A 22524-nucleotide genomic window follows, 5' to 3' on the forward strand; every position below is an offset into this window, starting at 1 on the left:
TTTCCCTAACCCTCATTCTTTCCCTAACCCTCATTCTTTCCCAAACCCTCATTCTTTTCCTCACCCTCATTCTTTCCCTCATCCTCATTCTTTCCCTCATCCTCATTTCTCAAAGTCTCCCTTTATTTTGTCTCATTTTATTATTTAGTAAATATATTTAAATGTTTAAAACACGATTGGGTCAAAAACATCAGGATGTGCTGATAATGTGTCGGACAACAATGCAGTCTCACCTTTTTAACAGGTCCTTGGAACCCTGAAAAGGAAGAAAACAAAGAATGAGTTCAAGATATTTGAATAAATGAATGTTTGTTTTTATTTATTAAATACTAGAGAGTTCACAGAACATGATACCCCACACAGTGTTCAATTGTGTTCTTCAATTTTAATAAAATAGTGATTTTAAAGATCATCATTAAAAATATCCAGGTGTTTAGTGTTACTGAAGCAATCTTGTACATCACCATGTACACTGCAATAAGACGACGTTGAGACACCGTTTGGGAGATGGAGGCTTTACATGCACGGGGTAACAAAGAAAGACGTTTTCAATTTGGTAAGGAAAAGATAAATTTGATTTTAATTTTGAAAGAGTACGACACTTCCCTTTGGTGAAAACACCTGATAAGGTAAATCAGTAACCCGAACAGTATTCACATGAATAACATTGAATCGTTCAGGAACAAAGTATGTGAAGAGGTTGTTTGACCATAATTCATGCTAACGTTCTCCAGGTGGTTACATACAGGTAACTTTGACTACCTGGATAAATCAAAACATTCACGAATGATCCAGCACATGATGAAAGCCATGATGTCATGGTACCTGGAGGTCACTGTGAGCATCACTTGGATAAAATCCTTGGTTGAAATGATTGAAACCCTCAACAGTGACCAGGTAGTCGTGCTATATCACTGCTTTGGAGACCATGACATGAACTCACTCTTATCCCAAACCTTCATTGTGACAAAACCTAAATCTCACTTCATGATGACAAACACACCTGGAAATGCATTCACTCACCTTTCTCATCCATTTCATTAATCATTTTTGAACCATTGGATGGTATACTGCACCTTTACCATCAATCGTGACAAGGCCTCAACTCAAGGCTTATACTTGAATAGTGACAAACTCCCCCCAAACAGTATATTTTAAACATTAAAACTTTTGTAATACGTTTATGATAAACCACACCTGTAGAAAAGAAATGGCCTCCAGATCCTGGAATGCTGCGTCCATTGAGGATTTTCCTTGACGTAGATCCTCCATCTGCTGCTCCAGTTTCTCCCTCTGCTTCCCAAGAAGAGAAAGCTTCTCCATTTTCCTCTTGTTGATTTCACTCTTCATTAGATCCACAGATTCATTCACCAATTGGCACACCAACCTCCGCTTCTCCTCCAAACTGTCCTCAGCATTTCTGCTGGAGTTCTGGGAGGAATCATTGTTTGATTATTCAAAAATCAATAAGAAACTTTCAGAGAAAATGTAGAAATTAACAAAAAGTATAATGGATTATGGCTGATAGGATCAGATCACTGTACCAGGAGTGGGTTTTGAAGGTAAAACACTCTTATCTGAAAATATTTTTCAGTGCAGGAATCCAATAGGAAATTGCAACATCCAAGAAGTCCGAATTAACATTTCAGGGTTGCAATTTATTTATTTTCAAAATTGATGCACATGGAGGATAAAAGTGAAACTAGAAAATATAATCCAAAGCAAATGTGTTGATGGATATGCCTCTGTCCATGTTTGATGCAAACTCGCCGTTACGTTTCATCTCAAAGGTTGAAAAAACAAGACCGAAAGTCTATCAGTGGCATAACAGGGCTTATTTGATACTTTCGTTGAGGAGGATAGTATGACCTCGGTGGGGATACCAGTTAGCAAATAATGTATATATATATATATATATATGTATATATATATATATATATATATATATATATATATATATATATATATATATATATCGATATATATATATATATATATATATATATATATATATATATATATATATATCGATATATATATATATATATATATATATATATATATATATATATATATATATATATATATATATATATATATATATATATAGTATACAGAGTTGAGGCTTGTGAAAGAGCTAACATTTATCAAACAAACAAGCAAACAAAGTATATAAAAAGGGGAGCGGTCGACAAGATGGGGAGAGAAGGGGAGGAAGCACACAAACACAACATTTGAGAGCAGGGACATCGAGAGATGTGTGGGAGGGAGAGGGCCTGGGGGGGGGGGTGCGGGGGCAGGATAGGTATAAAACATAAGGACACCAAGGACTTCCAGGAAAGAAGTCGGCACCTCAAAAAGTGGATTTGGGGTGAAATTAGCGGGGGTAGAAAATATCAAGGTTTTGGATTGGGGAAGATAAGAGATGGTGGTGAACAGCCGTTTTAAAGACCTGGAGGGAGGAGTGGGATTGAAGTGCGTGAGTGAGTTTGTTCCAGAGGTGGGAGAAAAGAGGAATGAAGGAGCGAAGGTGAGCAGGGAGTCTTGATTTTGGCAGTTTAACCATAAGAGGGTTGCAGGCAGATCTTGTGCGACCTGTAGGAATATTTTGACAACAGAGCCCAGAGAGAGCTGGGGGAGCAAGGCCGGAGAGGAGTCAGTAGAAGACGGAAAGCCAACCAACCTGCCTGCGGTGAGTAAGTGAAAGGCCCTCGGAGATAGCGTCATCTCAGGAGTTTCCAATGATTCTGAATGCTTTGGTTTCAACAGCGTGAAGACGAGCTAGGTGTGAGGCAGGAGCACCAGCCCAGAGGGGAGAGCAGTACTCCATTGAGCTGCGGATGAAAGCCTTGTATGTGGTGAGGAGCTCAGGTGTGCCAAGGAAGGACTTCGCACGACGGAGGATGCCCAGTCGGCGACTGGCTTTGGAGGCCAGCTTGGAAATGTGGTTTTCCCAGGAATGATCATGGCAGATCATGAGACCCAAAAGCTTGAGTGACAGAACTTCTTGGAGAGGATTATTCAGAAAGTAGATGGGAGGTTTGTCCAGTCGGTCTTTTCGGAGAGACATCGTAAGAGTGTGAGATTTGTCAGGATTGAAAGACATGTTCCACTTGTTTGCCCAGTCTGTGATTTTGTCCAGGTCTGCAGAGAGTGAGGAGGCTGCAGACTGCCGATCTGAGGGATGAGGAATGGAGCGGCAGAGAGTGGAGTCATCAGCAAAAAGATAGAGAGGATTTTCAAGAGAGTCAGAGAGATCATTGATGAAGACCAGAAAAAGCACAGGGCCCAGAACACTGCCTTGGGGAACTCCAGCCTGAACAGGAAGAGGAGATGAGAGAAACCCATTCAGGGCCACACGTTGACTACGACTAGAGAGGAAGTCTGCCAGCCATGCGTGGAGATTTCCATGGATACCAAAGGAGAAGAGTTTGGTGAGCAGAGCGGGGGGCCAGACCGTTTCAAAGGCACGTGATATGTTGAGGGAGACAGCTGTAATTTCCTGTTTGGCATTGAGGACCTCCATCCATTGTTGAGACAGCAGAAGCAGCATGTCCAGAGTAGAGTGACCTGGTCTAAAACCAAATTGATGATCAGAGATCAAGCCATTGGAGAAGAGGAAAGATTTCATATCCGAAGCAATGATGGATTCCATGACTTTGCTGATAATTGGGAGAAGGCTGATTGGTCTGTAGTTGCTAGGATCTGTTTTTGCACATTTTTTGTGCAAAGCGGTGATGTTGGCTGATTTCCAAGCAGATGGCAATTGACCTTGAGCAAAAGAGAGGGTGAAGAGAACAGAGAGAGGGAGTGAAAGAGCAGAAGAACAGGATTTTAGGACCCATGGGCTGATGCCGTCAGGTCCAGTTGCAGAATCAGAGTCGAGGGTTGACAGAAACTTTTCCACCTTGCAGGAGGAAAGGACATGGAGTCCAGGAGCAGCTGGGTATGACTGGGTACAGAGAGGGATGGGTTTGGGACACAAGATTTAGAGGCAAACACAGAGTTGAGGCATTCAGCTTTTTCACGTGCGGAGTCAGCTGTGTAGCCGTTTGAGAAAAGGGAGGGGATGGAGGGGGAACAAACACCAGAAACAGATTTGACCAGATGCCACCAGGATTTGGAAGAGGGAGACAGATAAGAGAGTTCGGTCTTGAGAATGGAGAGATATTGTTTCCTGGCTCTCCTGAGGGTGGACACACACTCTTGTTTCGGGCTTTGTGAAAGGAAATGAGATTTCCTTCCATTGGATTTGCTTTCCAGGAGACGAAGGCAAGTTGTTTCTGGGCAACAGCCTCACAAGATTCTGTGTACCATGGACGGGAGGAAGGGTATGACAACTGAAGACGAGATCGGATAAATCTGTGCATGAGAGAGAGCAATTTACTTTGGAAGAATTCCCAGGATGAGTTGATGTCAGAGGTGGTAGAGACGGGAGACCAGTCCAGATGATTGATGGCTGCTTGAAGATCGTGCCAGTTGGCCTGAGTGAAATGCCAGACTCGTCGACGCTGAGCAGGCTCCCTGAGAATGGTTAGAGAGATGTCCACTTTAACAAGCACATGATCAAACGAGCCGATTGGAGCAGAAGAAGAGCAGCAGACATTTTCAGGGAAGTTAGTCACAACCAAGTCCAGAAGAGAAGATGCTCCGTTGACTGGTCGGGAAATAGACAGATTGTGTCAGTCCCAGTGAGTCGCAGAAGTCCTTTGCTGAGTAGCCATGGCTGGTGAGAGCGGTACCCACACCCAGCCACATGGCATGGTGACAATTGAAATCACCACATATGAGGAAGAGAGAGTTGGGATGAGTAGATAGAAGTTGGTCCATATTATCAGACAGCGAGATGTAGATGGAGTCATCACTATTTGGTGGACGGTACAACACACATATGAACAAGAGGTGGGAGCGAAGGGGAAGCCGTAGCCAGAGGTATTCCTGGGGGTCAGGTGGAGAGAGTGCAGTGCAGGGCGAGTGAGGAAGAGAGTTTTTGATAAAGATAGCAACCCCACCTCCAGGACGAGGCTCAGGTCTATCATACCGGAGGAGGGAGTAACCCGGGAGAGATACTAAGGAATCAGAGACATCATGAAGGAGGAAAGTTTCTGTTTAGCAGATCACGTCTGGTTTGTCAGAAGCAACCTGTATGGAGAGATCAGTTAAGTTTGAACGAAGGCTCCGGATGTTTGAGGTCCATACCGTTAATGAAGAGGAAGGGGGAGCATCGGATACAGAACAGGGGTGAGGAGGGGTAGGGTAAGATGTGGAAGAGGTGGAAGAGGTGGAAGAGGTCGGGAGAGCTGTTGAAGGTGTGTCAGAGATTTCAGAATAGCTCGGAGAAAGGGAAGGATGGGGCGGACAAAAGGTTTGATGGTGATTGGGTGAGGCAAAATGAGGTGTTATTTGAGGAGGGGGAAGAGTGAGGCAGAAGTTTTGGGGAGATGGAGGTGAGAGTTGGAAGGGGGAAGAAGCGGGGAGGACGCTTTGGGGAGGGGGAGTGAGAGGGGGGAAATTGAGAAGAAATGAGGGTGGGGAGATTTGAAGGGGAGGGGTGAGGGGGGAGTTTAGGAGGGAAGGGACAAGGGGAGGGGTTTGAAAGGGATGGGATATGGGGGAGATTTGGAGGGGAGGGGTGAGGGGGGGTCTTTGAGGGGAGGAGTGTGGGGGGAGTTTAGGAGGGAAGGGGCAAGGGGGAGATTTGAAAGGGCTGGGTGATGGGGAGGATTTGGAGGGGAGGGGCAAGGCGGAAGATTTGAAAGGGATGGGTGATGGGGAAGATTTGGAGGGGACGGGTGATGGGGAAGATTTGGAGGGGAGGGGTTATGGGGAAGATTTGGAGGAGAGGGGTGAGATTGGATTTTAGAAAGTGTACGATTAATGGGAAACAAACATTTATTGCAAAATGAGTTTCTTGTGACCTTCGAGTCAAAAATACTGTTACGGACACGGCTTTTAGATGTTATATTGACCGAGCGGTGGTGTATTTAACCGCGTCCGAACAGTTACTCCCCGATTAAAACCCGATTCCACCCGAACGTTGACTAATCGCGCTACAGATATTCAATTGGGAAACCTCTAAAGCGACCGAAAGAGAAGAAGAGAGAAGAAAGACAGAGTTTGGAGGAAGAACAGATTTATTATACACACACAAGCAATATTTTAGAGCGACCAATATTATTTACAGCAATAGATGGAAAAGAGCAGTCACACAGTGCATTGTTAACTTATTCTATTTCATTTACTTAATCCCCAAGACAAACGAGTAGGACAGGACGTTCACACTCACACGGTGGATATTGCAGGCAGGTAATGGCTCGAGGTTGATTGCTTGAGAGGAAAGGCCAGGTCGGAGGCCGCAGCACCCCTCGCGGTTTTGGCGGGAAAACCTCCGTCGCGTATCCGCGGCCGTCACGCGCTGGCTCGGCACACCTGCTCCTCTTCCTGGGGTGGAGCCGTCTCCCTCCGTTCAGCGCGTCTTTCCAACGACAGGGGGGTATTGCAGGCAGGCAGGTAGGTAGGTAGGTAGGGCTTGCGGTGGATTGCGCTCCTCTTCCAGGTCATCCCCCAGCGTATCTCTCAAGGCCTCTCTTTGGTGCAGCCTCGTTGCTCCTCTCCAGTCATCTCCAGTCATCTCCCATCTGCCCTAAAGCAGTCCCCTGCAGTCGCTTTTATCACCTCCAGCGAAATCAAGCCGCCGACTCCGAGGGCGCGCCTACCGGGTCACTCACCGCGGTGTTGATTGGCTGTTAGGGCTGGTTCACTCCTTGCTTCCTATGACGAGGTGGAGACACGCCTTTCTTCCCCAACCTTACCTCGTGGCCAATGGTGGTTTGAAGAAAACCAGCCAAAATGCGGAAGGCAATTGGAAGGGAGGTTTTGGGGAAATTGGAAGGGCCTACGCTTATTTTGTTTGATACAATGCAAAGTCAATCTAGTGGAAAACACATACTTAGCCTACATGGAATAAGGAAATACACTATTTAAAAGATATATCGTGACCTGCGTGTATGTTCTATGAAATTAATTAGGAGGACGGCTGCGACCATTATTTACATTACCAGGATGTTACCATACCAAAACCATACTCTTCACATCCGTTACCCTTCCTCCAAAATTGTTACACTCCTCAAAACCCGTTACACTTCTCAAAACCCGTTACACTTCTCAAAATCGTTACACTGCACCCTCCTTTCTTCAGGCACGTCCTCGGGCCTACTAGACTTAACTGAGTGTGACATGTAGGTGTAATTCCCTCTACAATTAACCTGACCCTGAGTGTGACAATTTTAAAACACAAATAAGTATGTCCCCCTATTGCATTGCATCCTGTCTAACAGACTCAAGCCCACAGCTAACCGAATTACGGAATTATTCTGAAACTATACATTTACGGTGGGGAGCATTATTTACAATGACGTGATTTCTTATTTACAACGCAACCCAGGACCTGTGTGTTTTTTTCTTTTTCTTTTTAGGGAACAAGAGAAAGAAATTCCTGTTGGGAGGGAGGAGACAGCACGCATTGCATCGATGCACCAGTACCAATACCACCAAAGCACCCAAAAGCACCCAAACACCACAAAGCACCCAAAAACACCATCCGGTGCGGTTACCATGGTTCATAATAAACACAACAAAACAACTGGTGGTGGTCTTCTCCTTCTCTGCTGGGCCGATGTTCTTCCCGACGTCTTCTGGCTTCATGCGGCCTATTTGGACATACTAAAAAAAAAAACACAACTTGTGTCCATTTTTATTTAGGGCCTCAAGGGCCAACTAAGGGTGGTCCACCTGTTTGGCATAGGTGCCACCTTACCGAGGTCCGCAAGCAAGATTCCCTGGCCACTATGGCCGGTTTCCAACAGAGGTGCCCTGCCCCAGAACCTGGGGTCCATCAAGTGGTACTTGGCCGCCGAACAGCGGTCCATAAAGTGGTACATCAACGCAATGCGTGCTGGTTCTGGGAATCTCGGGCGCACAATGGCCACCTCACGCACGCTCCCCTCGGCACCCAATGGCGCACAGGTCATGTGGGAGACAAAAGAAAGACAATTGAGCGAGGGGTAAGGTCACAAGGGTACACGTCAAACAAGGCAATGCAAGGTGAAATGCGTACGGAGGGCGAAGTGAGAAAGCTCGTCCCTACCGTACGTCACCCCCCTGTCACCTACACTACCCTTGCTCTTACCCCATATTTACAAAATCTACCCATTTACAAATTCGTCACTACTGTCACGTCTTCCCCATATTTCCCTTATACCAAATTCGTCACCACAATCCCTCTACTTCAAAATTTGCCATCATCAAATTCATCATCAATCCTCATAAGGAGGCAGAGATGGAACATCAAAGCACAATGTCACACCCACGTCATGATGCGTCTCACAACCCAAACATTTGCACAGTAAAAAAAATAATCAAACAGGGCATGGTGTGGAGTACCTGTCACCTCAGGTGAGTGGATGCAGATGGTGTGAGGAGATCCTTCATCCTAACTATCCTCTAAATGATTTTAACACACTTTACACTACCCGGGGTCTTTCCCTGCCAATTCATTGGCCAACTTACACTATGGGTTCTAATAACCAATTCCCATTGGCCAAACTGTGGTGCTCCTCAATTTTGGGGTCTCACTCCCCCGATTCATCTCCCGGTGCTCTAGCACAATTTCTGGGCTGCGACGTGTACCTCTCCCAACAGGTCTACCCACCTGCACACCTCCACCACTGTAGTTGCCACCCGAGCTTACCTAGCTCCTCACCCTAACCTATCTAACTGGGGGCAGCCCCTCTCCTGGCTCTGTCACCCCTTGGTGCCCTCTGGCACTGGGCTACCCGGGTCCGTCCTCCGGATCCTCGGGCCCCATCCACACAACTACTACCGGCTCCCAGAGCCCACCTGCGGCCTCACCTGGCCGACATCCTTACAGTGGTGGAGTGCCCAAACCAACTACACACACTAACAGGCTACACGCCCAGCCATTTCCACAACACCAACGCACCCATCCACATACCATTCTGTCACCCGCACCACAGATGCCAATATCCAACTACAATTTACCTATACCCTCTACCTAACACTTACACTACCCGCCCCGGGTATCCGTGATGGGGGTCCACTCTTCCCCCATTCACACCTTCGCACCATCCACTCCACTCCACAATTTCCACCATACTCACTCCACGACCATCCATTCCAATACTCCATACCATTTATTCCATACACCTGCCCTCCATTCACCTGTCGTTGCACACCTGTGCAATCTCACCTGGTGCCACCTGCACCCTCCTTTCTTCCTGGACCACTTGGTCATCACAATACACAATCACCATCACTCACTCATACACTGCTCCATCCACCTGTTCAGTTGCACACCTGTGCAATCACACCTGTTCAATCACTCCCACACACGGCATCATCTCAGCTAACTCCTCCCCTCTGAAACTTGCGCTTCCCAGTCGTCCCTTTAAACTATTGCGCTCCCACGTCATTATCAACCACACTAACCTACCTGCGTCCCCACTACAGGTATCAGTCACTAACTAAACTTAACGTTACCTAATGTCAATCTCTTCTAGATCCCTATCATTATCCAAGCCCTCCCTGGCTCGGTTGTCATAGCCACCCCATAAACTATTGCGCATTTGCCCCACGTCTGTGAGGGATGGTGGATTTGCCATCCCACCACATCGGGGGTCTCTCACTATCAATTTTGTTCGTCCAAATTCCACAATTCAAAAATTTTCCATTTACTGCCAATTCTATTCACTTTTCTAAATTTCGTTTTAAATCACTATCACCATCACCCGTCTACTTATTACATCCTCTCGGTGCGCCAATTCACATCTACAGCCCGGCTTCGTACAGCCGAGCACTGAACGCGGATTCTTTTGTGCTGGCGGCTGGATGCGTCCCGCATTCGGGGCCGGGGCGGGGGCTTACCCGGGCCGAGATCCCACGCATCACCTCGGCGTGGAGCCATCCAATGTCCCGATCTCGACCTGCCGGCACGTCTCAACAAAACGTGGTCGCCATAGCGACCCTTCCTATCCAGCCGCCCGCTCCGCCTAGTGGAGCCCGGCCGCGGCCGTTCAAAGCGAGGCCCAGCGTGGATCGCGCACGGCGGTCCTTTCGAACCCGCCGTGGCTCGGATCTCCGCTGGTTCTCGCGGCACGCGAAGCCCGGCACGCACCGAGGGCCCGATCCGGCTAAAAGTCGACCTAACCTTTAACCCGGTTACCGTCGACGCTTCACCTGCAGGCTTACATGCATACGCTACCTCTTTCTTGCTCATACATGCAGCCGTTCCCATTCTCCTCGTACCTTTTCTTTCACACCTCGGTACACTCACTCCGCTCACCGACTTGGTCACACACCTGACCACCGAACACTTTGGCACACATTCGTTGCTCGCACACCTCACCAATACACCGCTTCGCGCCCCCTCCTCGGTCACCTCCTTTGTGACAATCACAGGTGTGCTCTCACCCGCACACCCAACCACGTGTCTCACTACCAATTCCAGCGTGCATTCCCACTCACGCTCTACCATTCCAGGTGTGCATCCTTCCATCCCAGGTGTACATCCTCGCCCACCTGTCACAACCAGCTCACGCTCCGTTTCACTCTCACTACTCTCACCTCCACTCTCAGTCGCGCACTCACCCTTACTCTTGACAGCATGCGCTTTCCCCATGCACCCGTCCGTTACACACCTTTCTCGCGCATCCTCCCGCGCACACTTCTTCGTTACTTCCTCCGTAACACTCACCACAGGCATGCATTCTCCCTTACTCTTGACAGCATGCGCTTTCCCCATGCACCCGTCCGTTACACACCTTTCTCGCGCGTCCTCCCGCGCACACTTTTTCGTTACTTCCTCCGTAACACTCACCACACCGCGCTTCCCTGTGCTCCCTCGCACACGCGCTTCGACCAATTCACTCTTGACGGCACACTCACTCCTCGGCGTGCACTTTTTCCTCACACACCCCATGGTCGGACATTCTCGCACACCCCTTTTTTCGCACACCTGTCCTGTCACACACCTCACCAACGGCCTTTCACGAACACCCGGATCCAAACCAATCCCCAAGCCGACTGAATCTCCCCTCACATCATGTACATTGCCACTCACCTCCGTACCTCGTCGCACTTTCTCTGCCACCTGCAAACTTTTTATTTGGTTAGTGAGCACCGCATCATGATTTGAACACAGACCTTGTACACATTCCATCACCTCCTCCCGGATTTCTCTCTTAGTTTCTGTCCGTCCCTTCTTAATTTCACTCACCTCTTCTCCCACTTCCTCTAATTTTTGTTTAACCTCTTTTATTTCCCGGTGCGTCTCCTCAAGTTCGTCCTCTAAGGCTACCGTGACCGTTTCTACGTGCGTCCTTACCTCCCGGTCCTTCGTCTCCATTGCTTCTGTCACCTCTTCCACCCTCATTGTCAGTTCCTCCCGTACCATCTGACATTGCCTCTGCGTCGCTATTAATTCGTTTTTAATTTCTTTTTGTGTCGCCTTTAACCCTCCTAGTACCGCAGTGTTCTTTTGAACCTGCTCCACTAACTTAGTTTGTCCCTCTGTCAGCTGCTCCACCTCCTCCGTCAGATCTTCTATTCCCCCCTGTAACTTTGCCGTATTATTTCTCACCTCTTTCTCTATACGCTTTTCGCCTCGCTTTACCTCCTCGCGCAGCCCCGAGACCTCCTCACTCACCCCTCGTCGTATTTCCTCCATCTGGTTCCCCATCTGTTCGATTTCCCGGGCGGATTGTTCCCCTATTTCCCGCAATTTGTCCTCCATCCTATTTTCTAACCCCATTAACCCATTTTTCACCCCCTCTAACTGATTCTCCTGGGCAGCCATTCTGTTTTCCACCCCCGTTAACCCATGTTTCACCCCTTCTATCCCATTGTCTAACCCCTCAAATTTCTTGTCTAATCCCTCAAATTTCTTGTCTAATCCCTCAAATTTCTTTTCTAATCCCTCACCGGTACCCCTCGCTTCGTCCCTCATTACCCCCATTTGGCCCTCCAATCGCTCACCCTGAGCATCCATCCGGTTCCCCATTACCCCCATTTGGTTTCCCATTACCCCCATTTGCTCACTCTGAGCATCCATCCGGTTCCCCATTACCCCCATTTGGTTTCCCATTACCCCCATTTGCTCACTATTCTGGGCCATAAGGGCCTTCATTTGTATAAAAAAAAGGTTCAAATCCATTGGCATCTCCGGTTCGACTACCGCGACCATGGGCGTGGCTAAATGTGGCGCCGCTGTAATCACGTGCGCTAGAGCGCCATTTTGTGCACCTGAAATTCCCGCAACCACATTGCCATTTTCCTCCTCCCTTTCTTCCACATACATTTCCCCTGGTTCCTGGGTTACCCCTAACCCGTCTATCTCCCCCACCGACATCCGATCGCCTTGATTGTCCATGGCGCGATCTAAAAATTCGGGTTTTATAAAACAACACAATTTCGTCCGCTTTATAATTTTGAGCGCGTGCAGCGCGCTCCGGGTCGATCTCACTCCCCGACACCAATTGTTACAGTACTAACACAATTGGTGTCCAAAATTTGGGCTAAATAAATTTAGTCCCAGGTTCGAATCCCACCTCCTGACTACCAATTGTTACGGACACGGCTTTTAGATGTTATATTGACCGAGCGGTGGTGTATTTAACCGCGTCCGAACAGTTACTCCCCGATTAAAACCCGATTCCACCCGAACGTTGACTAATCACGCTACAGATATTCAATTGGGAAACCTCTAAAGCGACCGAAAGAGAAGAAGAGAGAAGAAAGACAGAGTTTGGAGGAAGAACAGATTTATTATACACACACAAGCAATATTTTAGAGCGACCAATATTATTTACAGCAATAGATGGAAAAGAGCAGTCACACAGTGCATTGTTAACTTATTCTATTTCATTTACTTAATCCCCAAGACAAACGAGTAGGACAGGACGTTCACACTCACACGGTGGATATTGCAGGCAGGTAATGGCTCGAGGTTGATTGCTTGAGAGGAAAGGCCAGGTCGGAGGCCGCAGCACCCCTCGCGGTTTTGGCGGGAAAACCTCCGTCGCGTATCCGCGGCCGTCACGCGCTGGCTCGGCACACCTGCTCCTCTTCCTGGGGTGGAGCCGTCTCCCTCCGTTCAGCGCGTCTTTCCAACGACAGGGGGGTATTGCAGGCAGGCAGGTAGGTAGGTAGGTAGGGCTTGCGGTGGATTGCGCTCCTCTTCCAGGTCATCCCCCAGCGTATCTCTCAAGGCCTCTCTTTGGTGCAGCCTCGTTGCTCCTCTCCAGTCATCTCCAGTCATCTCCCATCTGCCCTAAAGCAGTCCCCTGCAGTCGCTTTTATCACCTCCAGCGAAATCAAGCCGCCGACTCCGAGGGCGCGCCTACCGGGTCACTCACCGCGGTGTTGATTGGCTGTTAGGGCTGGTTCACTCCTTGCTTCCTATGACGAGGTGGAGACACGCCTTTCTTCCCCAACCTTACCTCGTGGCCAATGGTGGTTTGAAGAAAACCAGCCAAAATGCGGAAGGCAATTGGAAGGGAGGTTTTGGGGAAATTGGAAGGGCCTACGCTTATTTTGTTTGATACAATGCAAAGTCAATCTAGTGGAAAACACATACTTAGCCTACATGGAATAAGGAAATACACTATTTAAAAGATATATCGTGACCTGCGTGTATGTTCTATGAAATTAATTAGGAGGACGGCTGCGACCATTATTTACATTACCAGGATGTTACCATACCAAAACCATACTCTTCACATCCGTTACCCTTCCTCCAAAATTGTTACACTCCTCAAAACCCGTTACACTTCTCAAAACCCGTTACACTTCTCAAAATCGTTACAATACATTTAAGGACCCTGGAGGGAGGATGGAGTGCAGGATTGTTTAGGGAATGTAGAAAAGAGGCACTGTAAGAGATGGAATTTTTGGGGGGGATGAATAGATTTGGTGAGCAAGTCGAAAGCTACCTTTTAAAGAAGAAGAAGAAAATGGTGTTATAATATACGACGGAATACAGAACTTGAGGGGAAAGTGTAAACATTTTAAAGTTTAACAGTAAAAACTATCTGGGGGAAATGGGGGAGAAACACGTGGTCGAAGAACGAACGAACGTATAAGAACGAATAAACGAATGAGAACAACAAATAAGAACAGAGAAGGAAATGTTTTTTTTTGTTTGTTTGTTTTTTTGTTGGGATTTAAACAAAGAAGTAGGCTATGGGGTGAAAAGACTGGGAAAACAGAGAACGAAAGTTATTGGAGCACAAACGACGAACTGCTGAGAGAAAAACAAAGCCTCAAGGTTGGACACTGTGCAAGGCCTCAAAAGACACGACACGAATTAACACGATTTTCTATACAGGTATGAAAGATTTGCACCGAAAATCTTCCTCGGGACACACTATACTTTCAACACCATAAAATAAATACAGTTATAACGAAAATACAAATGGGAACAATGACTTAACTTCGATTTCGATTGAGAGCGTGGAGAGCTACGAATAAATTAAACCTCACCAGCAAGACCGGAAGCGGAGGCATTGAGACACTGCTTTGTTTATTTTATGTTTAGAGATACAATGAACCAACCATACATCGCTTCAATCTAGAAACTTTGCAATAACGACAAAAGGATTGCAGTGTTATGATTATATTTACTATATTATTAGTATTAATGCTATTATTATTATTATTCTTATTATTATTATTATTATTAAGAAAACAATACTGCTGTATAATAATAATCTTACTATAATTCACCAAATGTCCGTCCATCCGTTTGAAGGTACCGCAAAAACGGCTGAACCGATCGCAACAAAATTTTGGGTGGGTAATCCTGGGACCCCTTGGAGTAAAATAGGCTATATTGTTTTTCCAATTTTTCCCCAATTTTCCAGTTTTTTCAAACACGATGGAATAATATTTACCGATATGAACAATGATGTGGCTTTTGTTGAAATTCTACGTAAGAGGAGAGAGTAGATCGACTCCTGATGAACTCTTCCTATATAAACATGTGGTTCCAAAGTTACTTGGCAGCGTGTGAAAAGCGACTGAGAAACAGGTGAGGTGGCCGCTTCAATGTTAGATTTGGCGCGCACTCTTCACACATAAACGTGCGACTGAGAAAGACGTGTAGCGGCCACTTCCGTTTTGCAGAATTCAATCTTTTTTTCAAAATGGGCGCCATGTACTGTTTAGATTTTGACGATTTGTGTGTGATATGATTCAACGGATGTTTATATGAATCGTTTAAAATAAAATAAAAGCCTTCAATTTCTGATATTTTGCCTTTTCATTTGGGCTTCCCAATTGAAGCCCCGCCCTTAGGGTGGGTCCCGTTGCTAGTAATAATAATGCAATAATATAAGCTAAAAGGCTAAATTACAGTCAATTTACAAATACTGCATTTTGATAACAATAATAACATCAGATGCAGCAAGGTGCACACAGTCCATGCTGGCATGGGAGGGAGGGTGCACCTCGCCGGCACCGACACCATCAGAGGATCGGTCACTGCATAACCAAGTAGGCCTCAGAGGCAGAACCCAGCACCGAACCGTACAATGCAGGGGGCTCAAGGTGTCTGGACAGTCATGATGAATTCATATTGAAGCATTGGAACTCCACCATTTGCTAAATTTAAATATAAATTAAAATAAACTAAAAACAAAACTGCAACACGTTTCAATGATATGTTTGGCCTGAACGAAATTGGAGTCAAAATGTGTGAGGAGTTAGCCACGTACCGCCGTAATGACTTCAGACGTAATCACTTCACCTTTTCATGTGACCAGATCCTCAGCTCTAATTGGTATACGTTTGAGGGGACATACATACATACAAACATATGGACGGGTACACACTGTTCTATACGGCTTTGCTCTATGGGCTACGCCATAAAAATTAAAAGTCACAGAAGGGAGAGAGAGAAAGAGAAGAAGACAGAGAAGGAGAAGAGTAACAACATTTGATGTTTGTAACTCGACTCGTGGTCTGTAAAATGAGACTTTCACCTGTTGAACCCAAAAATACCATCAGTTTATCTTTTGAATTTCAATCCGTACTTGTGCCAAGTTTGGTTAGAACCCCTTCAGTGGTTCTCCAGTTATCGTTGGAAAAAAAAGAAAAAAAACCTTGATAACTGATGCACACACGGAAGGAAGAAAGGACAGCAGGAAGGACATCATCGTACACCCCTTCACAAAACAACGATGACTTATTGGTGATTCCTGTCGTGAAAATCAAGCGCAGACACGACTTTCCTCTGGGTAGGCTTTAATATCATTTAGATCGGCAATATCTCCTGTAACAATACATGCAACAATAGGCATTAAATCAGAGCATTCAAGCACAGCAAAGGTAGCTTCGATATAACAATGATTAACGCAGCGCAGCGTTTGGGGGCGTACATACCATTCAACTACTGGATAATGTCACAGTGAGTCCCGCCGAAGTGTCCGCACGCCCCGTGTGTCCCGGGTCTTATAGACAGCCCCTTTTCGTGGCGAGCGCCCCCTGGGTTCACCTTGGTATAATTTCACTACATTCTCCCCATCGTTAAAACTATACTACCGCTCGGCAGTTCGCAGGCAAGCATCAGCAATAAATGAAAGGGTTACGTCAATCCACGTCAGTCGGTCCACCCGTAGCGGTCGGGGCGGCGAACCTCCCTGCCAGTTCGTGTTCGGAATCTACCGGGCACGGCGTCCCCTAGCCCGGAGTCCCCCGCGTCGGAATAGCCACCGGAGGTTGGCGTCGGAGGGGGCGCCCCTGTGCCTTCGGGCACGGGAGCGGGGGACGACGGGAGTAACAGTGGTAGTTCCATAGGGGAAGCTTCGATAGAGTCCATAGACTCGTAGACGGGTTCGTCGATATCCCTGTCGTCGTCCCCACATGGGGCGAGATGGCGTACGGAGACAGTAGACTTGCGGCCATCCGCCGTTAACACGCGGGCATGCTCTGGATTAGCCTGGAGGACCTGCACCTTGTCAACAAGGGGGTCGTACTTGCTAGTGCGAACCGCTCGTTTGAGATAGGCGGGCCCCGGTTCAGCGAGCCAGCTGGGTAAAGACTGGATACTGCCGGAGCTTCTAGGGTGGTGGAACAGTCGTTCGTGAGGAGTCTGGTTGGTGGCAGTACATAGGAGAGCCTGGATCGAGTTTAGAGCGGCAGGCAGCGACCACGCCCATTTATCGAGGCCTCGGCCGAGGGTCCGAAGGCTTAGCATGACGGCCCGCCATATAATCCCATTAAAGCGTTCGATCTGTCCATTAGCTTGGGGCCGGTACGGGGTGGTGTAGCTCGAAGCGACATTATTTTGGAGCAAGTAGCCCTTCACTTCCTGGGACAGGAACACCGCACCCCGATCGGTATGCACGTAGGCCGGATACCCGAACATAGAAAACAAATTCTGCAGGCACCGAATAACCGTGGCAGCCGACATATCCCCGCACGTGTAAGCAAAGGGGAATCGGGAATACTCATCGACGATAGTGAGCAGATAGCGAGAGTTGCTCGACATTGGCAGCGGCCCTTTGAAGTCCATCGCCAAGCGCTCCCACGGTCTAGTAGCCCTAACGAGTGTCCCCAGGGGAGGGCTATAAAAACGCGGTTTGAGTTCCGCACAGACCGCGCAATCACGGCAGATGCGGCGGATGTCCTCCATCGAGTACGGCAGATTGCCCGCGCACACAAAATGCGCGAAGCGCGTTACCCCGGGATGACACATAGTGCTGTGCAAAGTGCGCAGCCCCTCCAAAGATACGACCCCCGCGCAAGTGGCCGGCCTCGATAAGGCGTCAGCGACCAGGTTATCCTTCCCCGGGCGGTATTTGATGGTGTAGCAGAAGTCGGCGAGTTCGATACGCCAACGGGTGATTTTCTCATTCTTAATGCGCTGAGCATGTAAGGTGTCGTACATAAACGCAACACTGTTGGTCCGTGATAATTTGGAAACTCCGCCCAAGCAAATACGAACGCCATCGCCGAATAGATTCGACGATCGCGTACGCTTCCTTTTCGACGGACGAATGCCTCCGCTCGGCGGAGGTGAGAGTCCGCGAGAAGAAAGCCACAGGGCGGCCTCCTTGGGAGAGGGTCGCCGCTATCGCATGATCCGAGGCATCACTCTCCAAAACGAAAGAGGCACTCTCGTCAATCGTTGCGACAGCGGCGCCAGCAATGTCGACTTTAAGGCCCCCGAAGGCCGCCAGGGCGGCCGGGCCCATGGGGAAAGTGTCGCAGGCCACGAGGGGGCGGAGCTTAGCAGAGAAATTTTGCACCCACTTCGAGTAGTGGGCGAACAGCCCTAGAGCGCGTTTCAGCGAAGCCCGATCGCTAGGCGGAGCCATATCGAGCAAAGGGCGCAGACGCTCCTTATCTGGAGAGACGGAGCCATGGGTCACGGTGTACCCCAGAAGGTCTACTGTGCGTAGAGAGTATTGACACTTCGCCTCATTCATGGTTAAGCGATATTTCCGCGCGACCTCGAGGAAGCGTTTTAGATTAGCGTCGTGATGCGCCTGGTCGTACCCACAAACCGTAAGATTGTCCAGATAGACAAAGACATCCGTCAAATGCTCCTTCGCAACGAGGTCATCCATAGCTCTCTGAAAACAAGCGACGCCGTTCGTTACCCCAAAAGGAAGTCTCGTGAACTGGTACAACCGCTGACCCGATTCAAAGGCTGTAAAGACGCGATCAGCCCTAGAGATGGGGACTTGATGATACGCACTACGTAGATCGAGAGTGCTATAAACGGAATACAGGGCCACCTGGCGTACCAGGGCGTCCATCCCTGGTAATGGGTAGGCATCCAGCTGTGTAAAGCGATTAATCGTTTGCGAATAGTCGATTACCATTCGCCTGCGGTGAGCCTCACTCCGCACCACTAAGACTTGGGCCCTCCACGGAGACCTACTGTGTTCTATGATACCGTCCTTCAAGAGCAGGGCCGTTTCTTCCGCAATGAATTGCGCGTCCGCGCGAGAGTAGCGCCGCGATTTGATGGCTACAGGGGTACAATCAGTGGTCAGGTTGGGGAACAGTGAGAGTGGCTCCATGTCCATTTGAGCGAGGGCACACACAGCGAGCGTGTCCGGCCCTCCGAAGTCCATCTCTAAACGACCATGCCGCTTAAGGAAATCAAGTCCTAACAGAATGTCAGCGCATAAGGCCGGTAATACCATGAGATACACGTCCGGGAACGTGCGTCCATTTATCACAAGTTCCAATCGACACGCCCCTTTTGTGCTCAACCGAAGTCCCTGAGATGCCATGAAGATCCGGCGGGTTGTCCCGAGAACCGGCCACCCATGTTGATGCACGAGACGCTGATCAATAAAACTATCCGTGGATCCCGTATCAATTAAAGCTTGCGCAACAACGCCCGCGACCGTGAGCGGAATGAAGGCCTGCGCTAGGCCGGCAGACCCGGCAGGTATAGTTCCGGCCGGGCGAGAAGATCGCGCCTCGCGGGTGGATCCCACGCCGGCTGCAATCCTTCGGGCCTCAGCAGGAGCATTGAAGTCAGTTGGCTCTTCGGTAGTTTCATTTGCCAGAGTGGGTGTGGAGTAGTCGTGAGAGCAGCCTCCAGACGGCGCTCGAGCCACGGGAGAAAGTTCTCTGCCATCTGCAGAGTCATATGCCAAAGCGGGTGCATGTAATTCGCAAGAGCTACTGCCAGATGGCGCTCGAGCCACGTGAGAAAGAATTCTGCCATCTGCAGATGGACATGCCAGAAGGGAAGCATGTAATTCGCAAAAGCTGTCATCAGATGGCGCTCGAGTCACGTGCTGCGTTTGCCGCACTTCGAGAGGCAATTCCAAAGTGGGTGCATGTCGCTTGTTTGAAGGAGGCGTTTGAAAGCCAGTCAAGGTTAGATGCTCTGTGACCGGTCGCATTCGCGCCATTTGTTTCGGCGGCCCGACGTATCTCACCAAGGTCGGGCGAGAAGCCAGAGGCCCGCGAGGAGGAGAGCGGCTCATCAAAGCTGTGCAAGGCGCCCCGTCCGGTGCTCGATCCGTTGGCTCAGCGATGAGCACATTCAAGGTCGCTCGGGAATGCGTGCCCCGGGCGGCCTTTCTGCAGACTTTTGCAAAATGGCCTTTAGTGGAGCAGAGGTGACAAGTCGCCTCTCGGGCCGGGCATTCAGACCGGGGATGCTGCCGCTTGCCACAAAAATAACATTTTGCATACCGGGCAAGCCGTGGCCGGGCAGCGGCAGCTGCAGTGAGGCCGGATGCGGAGTCCGCTTCCGGAGCACCCAGGGACTCGGCCGTCGTGGTGGTCGGGTCCTCCTCCGTATCCTCGGCGATGGCCCTCTCGGGTCGCGCGAGTTGCGAGGTCCCCGCCATGACTCGTGGGTGATCATATGCGGTCAATTGTTCTCGAGCATCTGCATAAACGCGTGCCAGCCGTAGTGCCTCTGTAAATGTCAGCTCCGCGACCTCCAAGAGACGCAGCCGCAAGACTCCAGAACTAATTCCGGATATGAATGCATCTCGGAGCAAATCGTCCTGCACTTGCTCGTGAGTCCGGACGTCCTGAACGCAATCTGCCAATAAGTAGCGCAGCTCCTGCGCAAAGCGATCGATCGATTCAGACGGTTGTTGCCGTCGCTGAGAGAGTTGATGCCGGCCGTGCACAGCGCTCCGTTTCTTTATGTTAAGGCGCTTCAGCTCGTCCAGGGCCGTATCATACGTCTCAAATCGAGAAATGGTCTTGTACACAGTGTGATGGACCTTGGACTGTAACACGGACAGCTGTATCTCAGCGGTTGGCTCCGTCTCGTGAGCAGCGAAGTAATTCTGCAGCGTGTTGAGCCAGTGAGCAAACTCCGATGCAGATCCTTCAGCTTGAGGGTCGGCACCGAGAATCGGAACCACGATCATCTTGTGGTCAGCCATTTGGCGAACTAAATGATATTAAATGTCGTGAAAATCAAGCGCAGACACGACTTTCCTCTGGGTAGGCTTTAATATCATTTAGATCGGCAATATCTCCTGTAACAATACATGCAACAATAGGCATTAAATCAGAGCATTCAAGCACAGCAAAGGTAGCTTCGATATAACAATGGTTAACGCAGCGCAGCGTTTGGGGGCGTACATACCATTCAACTACTGGATAATGTCACAGTGAGTCCCGCCGAAGTGTCCGCACGCCCCGTGTGTCCCGGGTCTTATAGACGGCCCCTTTTCGTGGCGAGCACCCCCTGGGTTCACCTTGGTATAATTTCACTACAATTCCCACCTCTGTTTGCGCTTCCTCTTCCTGAACATGCCGTAGTTGGGATGCAACGCTCTCCATTGACTGTGACACATGAGGATACTTTGCAGCCAAAACACCCTGCACAGAATAAAGAAACAACATAAGTGAAGAATCGTGAACCGGTGGTGGATTAAAAAGGAACATCCTGCACAAAATTATATAAATACTAGCAGAGGTAACCGCACCTTGTGTGGAAGGAATTCAGAAGATACAAGATGATTTGTAAAACGGGCTAACACCGGGTGGTGCTATATGATACACATTTACATCTAGAGAATTGGTGTCTTCCCCCACTCCCCCCCTCCCCACCCTGAAACCCCTAACCTGTAGGTTTGAAAATGTTTTCTTGCATCTCCATTTGCCAAGAGGATTTGTATGCAATATTATGGGGTTACTACCGGTTGGGCCGATTCTTTTGGTGGACAAACAGACAGAAAATACAACTATATATAGAGATGGAATATACATTTGTGATAAGGAGCACAGTTAATGTGATGGGAATTTTATTAAAATTTTGAAATCATCTCTTCTCTTTAACTCTAGAGCTGTACGAGAAAAAGTCCCAGGATGACATTAATCACTAAAACTGTTTCTCAGCTGTCTTGACATTAGATGGATGGGGAGGGTGCCATGGGGGACTGACAGTTATTTCCCCCATGCCCCATTCTGCAGATGGAATTTGAAAAATATGATATATTAAAATTATATGAAAGAGAGAAGTCGGATCAGCGACATTACCTCGTGTTCAACAGAAGCAAAACCCCCTTTTCAGCCTCTTACAGGGGACAGATCCGGATGAGGAGCACAATCCCATGAGACCTTACTGTCGCATTCCCGGGGTGAGCACCCCTGGGTACGGATAGCCGATTGAGCTTTTACTCCAAAGCGTTCAATCTAATGGCGGTGTGAATACGCGCGGGGGATGAGGGCAGTGATGGGTAACGAAGCTCTTACCTTCATGGGTCCCACTGGACGTCTTTGAACCTGTGATAATCAACTCAAACCCGACACGGAATTATAATGCAAAAATACTGGCTTTATTGAAAGAAATGTCAGTAACAAAACAATGCACGGTAAAACTAAAATTCTAATTGAGGGACACTCCATATGGACTCATATACAGACAAGGGGAATGATAAAATACCAAGAGAACAATGACCACAGTGTGGTCACCAGCTGCAACGTGTAGAATCATGAGGATATCTGTTGCA

General features: G+C 48.5%; 1 protein-coding gene and 1 long non-coding RNA gene across 2 annotated transcripts in view; one reads left to right on the forward strand and one right to left on the reverse strand.

The window, feature by feature from the left end:
* The window catches only part of LOC144889633 (uncharacterized), a 464313-nt gene that overhangs the window by 234052 nt on the left and 207737 nt on the right, over positions 1 to 22524 (forward strand). The gene's annotated exons all lie outside the window — the stretch shown is intronic.
* Positions 1 to 22524, reverse strand: part of LOC137416556 (E3 ubiquitin/ISG15 ligase TRIM25-like) — a 77337-nt gene that overhangs the window by 27897 nt on the left and 26916 nt on the right. Inside the window, exons 3-5 of the mRNA XM_078771123.1 lie at positions 21296 to 21391; positions 1198 to 1431; positions 234 to 256 (exon numbers count right to left, since the gene is read on the reverse strand). Coding sequence (XP_078627249.1) covers positions 234 to 256; positions 1198 to 1431; positions 21296 to 21391 — 353 coding nt within the window. The remainder of the gene's footprint in view (positions 1 to 233; positions 257 to 1197; positions 1432 to 21295; positions 21392 to 22524) is intronic.

This window comes from Myxine glutinosa, chromosome 1 (assembly GCF_964187855.1).
Source record: "Myxine glutinosa chromosome 1, kmMyxGlut1.1, whole genome shotgun sequence".
Classification (NCBI taxonomy): domain Eukaryota; kingdom Metazoa; phylum Chordata; class Myxini; order Myxiniformes; family Myxinidae; genus Myxine; species Myxine glutinosa.